A 6,000-nucleotide genomic window follows, 5' to 3' on the forward strand; every position below is an offset into this window, starting at 1 on the left:
CTACCACAGTGGCACCCTAGAGGGAACTTCATAATTTTATATATACCAAGGGGCACCTAGAGAGCACTTCTTTACATTTTACCAATGATAGGCACCCTACAGGGCACTTCTTTACATTTTATCGATGATGGGCACCCTAGAGGGCACTTCTTTATATTTTATCGATGATGAGCATCCTAGGGGGCAGTTATTTACATTTTATCGATGATGGGCATCCAAGGGGGCACTTCTTTACATTTTATTGATGATGGGCATCCTAGAGGGCACTTCTTTATATTTTATCAATGATGGGCACCCTAGAGGGCACTTCTTTATATTTTATCGATGATGGGCATCCTAGGGGGGACTTCTTTACATTTTATCGATGATGGGCATCCTAGGGGGCACTTCTTTACATTTTATCGATGATGGGCATCCTAGGGGCACTTCTTTACATTTTATCGATGATGGGCATCCTAGAGGGCACTTCTTTACATTTTATCGATGATGGGCATCCTAGAGGGCACTTCTTTACATTTTATCGATGATGGGCACACTAGACGGCACTTCTTTACTTTATATCCAGCAAACAGCACCTAGAGGGGAATTCTTCACATTTTATCTACTGTCGAATATTTTGAATGTGAACATGTCAAATTTTATCGATGATGGGCACCCTAGAGGGCACTTCTTTACTTTATATCCACCAAAAGGCACCTAAAGAGCCCTTCTTTACTTTATATCCACCAAAAGGCATCTATAGGGGACTTCTTCACATTTCACCACCCTAGAGGGCACTTCACTTTAAAATCACACCCTTTCCCTTTTTTTTAGTTTAAGGCACCCTAGAGGGCACTTCCTTACATGTTTATTTACCACACGACCACTCTAAATGGAACTGTACCATGTTTTATCAACCTAATGAATCCCCCCATCACCAACACCCCACCACCATCACCACAGTGGATTACGCTGGTTGTTACAGGTGTAATAAACGAGAACAAACACCCTAGATGGCACTTCATTAAAGTTTATCAACAATAGGGGCACCCTAGAGGGCACTTTGCATTTGTATCTTATATTACGCTAGCTGTAGGTGTAATAAACGTTTAGTATTTGGAGTTACACATCATGCTTCAAAGCACCTGTATGCCTTTAAGTGTGTGTGTGTGTAATAGATTGTTCCACATCATTCTTATTATGCCCTCAGAGAGACCTCGTGGTATAATCAGCAGCTCTATCACTAATCACTTGTCTGGTTGTTGATAGATATTAGATTTAATAGCTCTACCAGCCATCACTGGAGATTTACATCTCTCATGGCATTAGCTGTGTATGATCACTGAGCAGCACATGCCTTTAACTTCATTAAGCAGAGAAACGAGTTCTAGAGCTGAGGATATCGTGTCCTCGTGTTGTTGCTGCATGTCTATAAGCCCTGTAGCGCTTTGACTGATGACGTTGACTGGAAGCCGTTCTTTCATTCCTTCTGCTAATCACAAACTCAAATAAAAGCAGAGTCAAGAGAAATGTCACAGGTTAATGCTACATTTCAGACCTAATTACCAGGGCCTATCTCTCTCTCTCTCTCTCTCTCTCGCTCCGTCAGCTGCTGGCTTATCATAAAGTGGCGTTATCTTGCCGTCAGCTATTCCACTATTTCTTCATGCTAGCTTCTTTGGAGCTTCGCATTAAGTTTATACTCACACTGGACCTGTTTCTTTAATCTCACATTTATAGCATGGGATTATGCGAATATTATGGGATTACATGAAGTTACTATGCAAATCACCCATGTGACATCACACATGACATCACTAGGCAAAATAAATGATAATAAATTTTGTGAATATATTGTGAAAAAAATGAAAATAAATGAATCACGCAAAAAAAATAGAGGTTCAATAAAGGAATTGAATCAAAATGATTCATCTGAATCAATTCATGGAGGAAAATCAATAATAAAAATGTGAAAATAATGAATCATATGGTTAAAAAAATCTCATGAAAATAGATCAAAGAAAGAATTCATGTGTGAAAATGGATCATGTTGGGGGGGATTCACATGTGAAATTATGAAAATGATTCAAAACCAAAAGGAATGAATCACATCAAAATTAACTGTGCTTTTTTTAATCACAAGAGAATGAATGATTCGATTTGAAAGAAATGAATCATGTGAAAATGAATCTGTTTTTTTTTTAAAAATCACAAGTGAAAATTAATGATTCAATTAAAAAGAAATGAATCATTTCATCAAATTGAATCGTGTTTCAAAGAAGTTATAAAAAATAAAAAATGAATGATTCAAGTCACTCCAAATGAATCATGTTGAAATTAATTGCGTTGAAAAAAAAAATCACAAGTGAAAATGAATGATTCAATTCAAAAGAATCATTTCATCAAATTGAATCATGTTTCAAAAAAGTTCAAATCTAAAAAAATGAATGATTCAAGTCAATCCAAATGAATCATGTCAAAATGAATTGTGTTGTAAAAAAAACCCACAAGTGAACATGAATGATTCCCTACGAAACAAAAATGAATCACATGAAAATGAATCATAAAAAAAATCACGTTTGAGAATAAATGACTCAAAGTTCAAAAGAAATGAATCATTTCAACCTGAATCGTGTTTTTTTTTTTTTAATTAAAAAATAAAAATAAAAACCTGTGGGAAAAATGACATGTGAATATAAACTGAATGTAAGAGAATCACTTGAAAATAATTTCATTATTTAAAAAAAATGAAAAAATAATAAAAATCAATCACGTGAAAAGAAGTGAATCATACGAAGAAAAAAAATACCAAACCCATGTGGACAAATAATAAAAACACATGCACTACATTTTCAGTGGCTAAAAATCATAACCAAATCTCACTGTTTATCTAATACAGCTTTTCCTAAACATATGAGCTAAATGACTTCCGTCACATGATTTAATTTATGCATTTATAGTCACAGTCTGTTGGTGATGAAGTGCACTACTTAATACACCCTATTTAGTGAATAGAACCCCATATAGGGTTGATAAAGAGAAGCTGAGATGAAGATGGACGTTAGGGATGAACCAAACTGGGGATAACGAATATATCCGTTCATTAGCATGGTGATGGTGATAACGGTGATGATATCTATGGTCTCTCTCAGGTCAACACACACACACACAAGAGTTGCTGAATCATCTCCCATATAGTTAGACAGAGAAATTACCAGCACTCACACACCACACAGTCTCCCTGATCAATAAATCCATGGCAAAATAAAAAAAGCTCTGCTTAGCCCTGCTGCTAAAAACACTCACACAGACCTGGCACCTGTAGCTAACAGACTTAACTGGGGCTTAAAATCCACCACCGAGCCGGAAAACTGCACTCAATTATTCAGGGAAACAGAATTCCGGATTAGATTCCCGAGGTGGCAGAGTATCAGATGTACAAGTTCTAAAAAGTCTCTAATGTCTGAGTGGTAAAGAGAAAATAGTTTTACAGTTAAATACTTCACACCTCCGAGTTTGTCCACCCTAAAGACAGGAGATCATGAGGTCGAATCCTGAGGACACACAGTCACAGTGGGCGGGGCATCCTGTCCTTCACTAACCAATCATCTCCTGATGTATGCAGAAGAAGACAGATTCCTCTAAGAAGATTACGGGAAGATGCAGCTGGACGGGTTCATGTCTCATGTCTCACGTCTCCGAGGATGCACAAAATGGAGGAAAGAAATAAAGGAAACATGGAAGACATGGACACAGAGCGTATGAAATCCCATACTGAGTGTGTGTGTGAGAACCTGAGCTCGGGATCAAACCCTGGAACTATGAGGAGTAACTCCACCCACTGAAGCTATCCGTGCATTATTTTATTCATTTGTGTGTTTAATTAGTGGTCACTGTGATGTCCAATCTCTTATGTCTTCTGACCTGTGATCATTCTGGCTCTATCTCTATCCCTGGATGGTAAAATGACACATTTTCATAAAATGATTGACATTTGTCTTTCAGATATTTTCTATTGTAAGAAAGAGGTTTGGGGTGGAGTGTATCCTGTAGGAATACACCCTGGATGAGCTACACACACACATTCACACCTAGGGGTCAGTTTAGCAAAGCCGGGGGCAGTTGGAGGAAACCACAGAACCCAGAGGAACCCAGTGAGGAACCCACACAGCTCAGGATGGAACCTCCAAGCCATGACACAGCAACACACCGCATTCTATATAAATAAAATGAAGACGCTTGAGCTTGTGTGTACAATCAAAGCCTCATATTCAAACCATTTTCACCATTTCATGACTGTTGCCATATTTCAATCTGCAAAGTTTCTAAATGATCTCAAAGATCAGCTGATTCATCATGATAAACACTCGGTAATTTTCTGATCGGCTTCTTGTTGCATGATAAAATCGCATCTTGGAAAAAAATCGATCGTTTTTCATTGCGATATCGATATCATTATGATCATATCGCCCAGCTCGAATCCAGCATACGCAAGGCGATAATGGTACACTGATGATGTATTGTGCAACCTGCAACACACACACGCGCGCGCGCGCTCGCGCTTCACAATAGGAAAACAAGCTGGGCAAAACTGGCCTGTAATGCAAGGAGATGACAGCTACACACACCAAAGCATCAACCAACCACCCACACACACACACACTTCAGACACACACACACACCATTTCAGTCATAATAAATCCATAATAATGATAAGTTCCAGTTCGGTAACACTCACCGGTGCTCATCGTGGTGCGCGGATCCGTTTCCACTCCGGTTACACTGCTGCAGCCGAGCTGATCAGCTCACACAGCGCATCTCTCTCTCTCTCTCTCTCTCTATCTCTCACTCACTCTCTCTCTATCACACACGCACACACACACGCAAGGTCAGTCCAAATATGCACACGGATCAGAGCAATCCCAGTCGCGCTCGTGCGCTCCGGAGCAGAACAGCTCCTGCGTAACAGATGAACGCAGTGAATGCGCGTGTCTATGTGTGTGTGTGTGTATGTGTGTGTGGGTGGGTGTGTTGTTGTGAACCGCATGGGCGTGTGACAGCGCCGCGCTGCGCCTCTGCATCAGCAGCACCAACAGCCCCCTGAGCGCGCATAGCCTCATGGGAAACTGAGTACAAACATATGGAAGATACTTGTGGCCAGTTTATTAGCGACACCTAACTTCCGGTTGGTAAAATAGCAGGAAATTTGGAGAAAGTAAAGCAGAAAGCCTGAAATCCAGGCAGTGACTGATGAATGTATGGAAGTGATGATATTAGGTTGGTGTTTTGTCGCCCCCTAGTGCTGAAAGTGTGAAACTGCACATGAGGAAAATACAGCATTCAGCACAGAGTACAATACTTCTTCATAATCATCATTATCATCATCATCCATCATCATCCATCATCATCCATCATCATCATCATCCATCATTATCATCATCATCATCATCATCATCATCAAGATTCAAGATTCAAGATTCAAGAAGCTTTATTGTCATTTCAACCACATATAGCTGACGCAGTACATAGTGAAATGAAACGACGTTTCTCCAGGACCTGGTGCTACAGAAACATACAACAACAAGTTCAACACAAAACACCACCACAGAGCTAGGACAGAAGATTGTCTTAGCCACGTAAACTGCACAGTGTGCAGCTAGGTGCAAACAGAGCATAGACAAGACAGTGCAAAAGACAATAAATACAAGAAAGACAACACAAAAGAACACAGGACACTTAGCGCTGAAAGGAAATAAAAGAACATGTGTACTGGAATGTAAGTGAAATAAAATAAGATAAAGTGAAATGATGTAAAAAAGTATTGTGCAAAAATATTGTGCAAAAATACACAGCAGCGGTTGAGGTAGTGCAAATAGAATAAACATAAATATAACTATAGCAGCGGATGACAGGTAGAGGTAGTGCAATAAGTAATGAACAATATAAATTGTGTGTATGTGTGTGTGTGTGTGTCCACACAGTCAAGAGAGAGTGTGTGTGTATCTGTGTGTGAGAGAGACA

At 39.4% G+C, this 6,000-nt stretch overlaps 1 protein-coding gene across 1 annotated transcript in view; it reads right to left on the reverse strand.

Annotated features, from left to right (window-relative positions):
• The window catches only part of ablim2 (actin binding LIM protein family, member 2), a 90,501-nt gene extending 85,490 nt beyond the window's left edge, over positions 1 to 5,011 (reverse strand). The window contains exon 1 of the mRNA XM_058406874.1: positions 4,718 to 5,011. Within this exon, the coding sequence (XP_058262857.1) occupies positions 4,718 to 4,727 (10 nt within the window). The 5' untranslated portion in view covers positions 4,728 to 5,011. The remainder of the gene's footprint in view (positions 1 to 4,717) is intronic.
• Positions 5,012 to 6,000: the final 989 nt, after the last annotated feature.

Source organism: Hemibagrus wyckioides, linkage group LG13 (assembly GCF_019097595.1).
Source record: "Hemibagrus wyckioides isolate EC202008001 linkage group LG13, SWU_Hwy_1.0, whole genome shotgun sequence".
In the NCBI taxonomy this organism is placed as follows: domain Eukaryota; kingdom Metazoa; phylum Chordata; class Actinopteri; order Siluriformes; family Bagridae; genus Hemibagrus; species Hemibagrus wyckioides.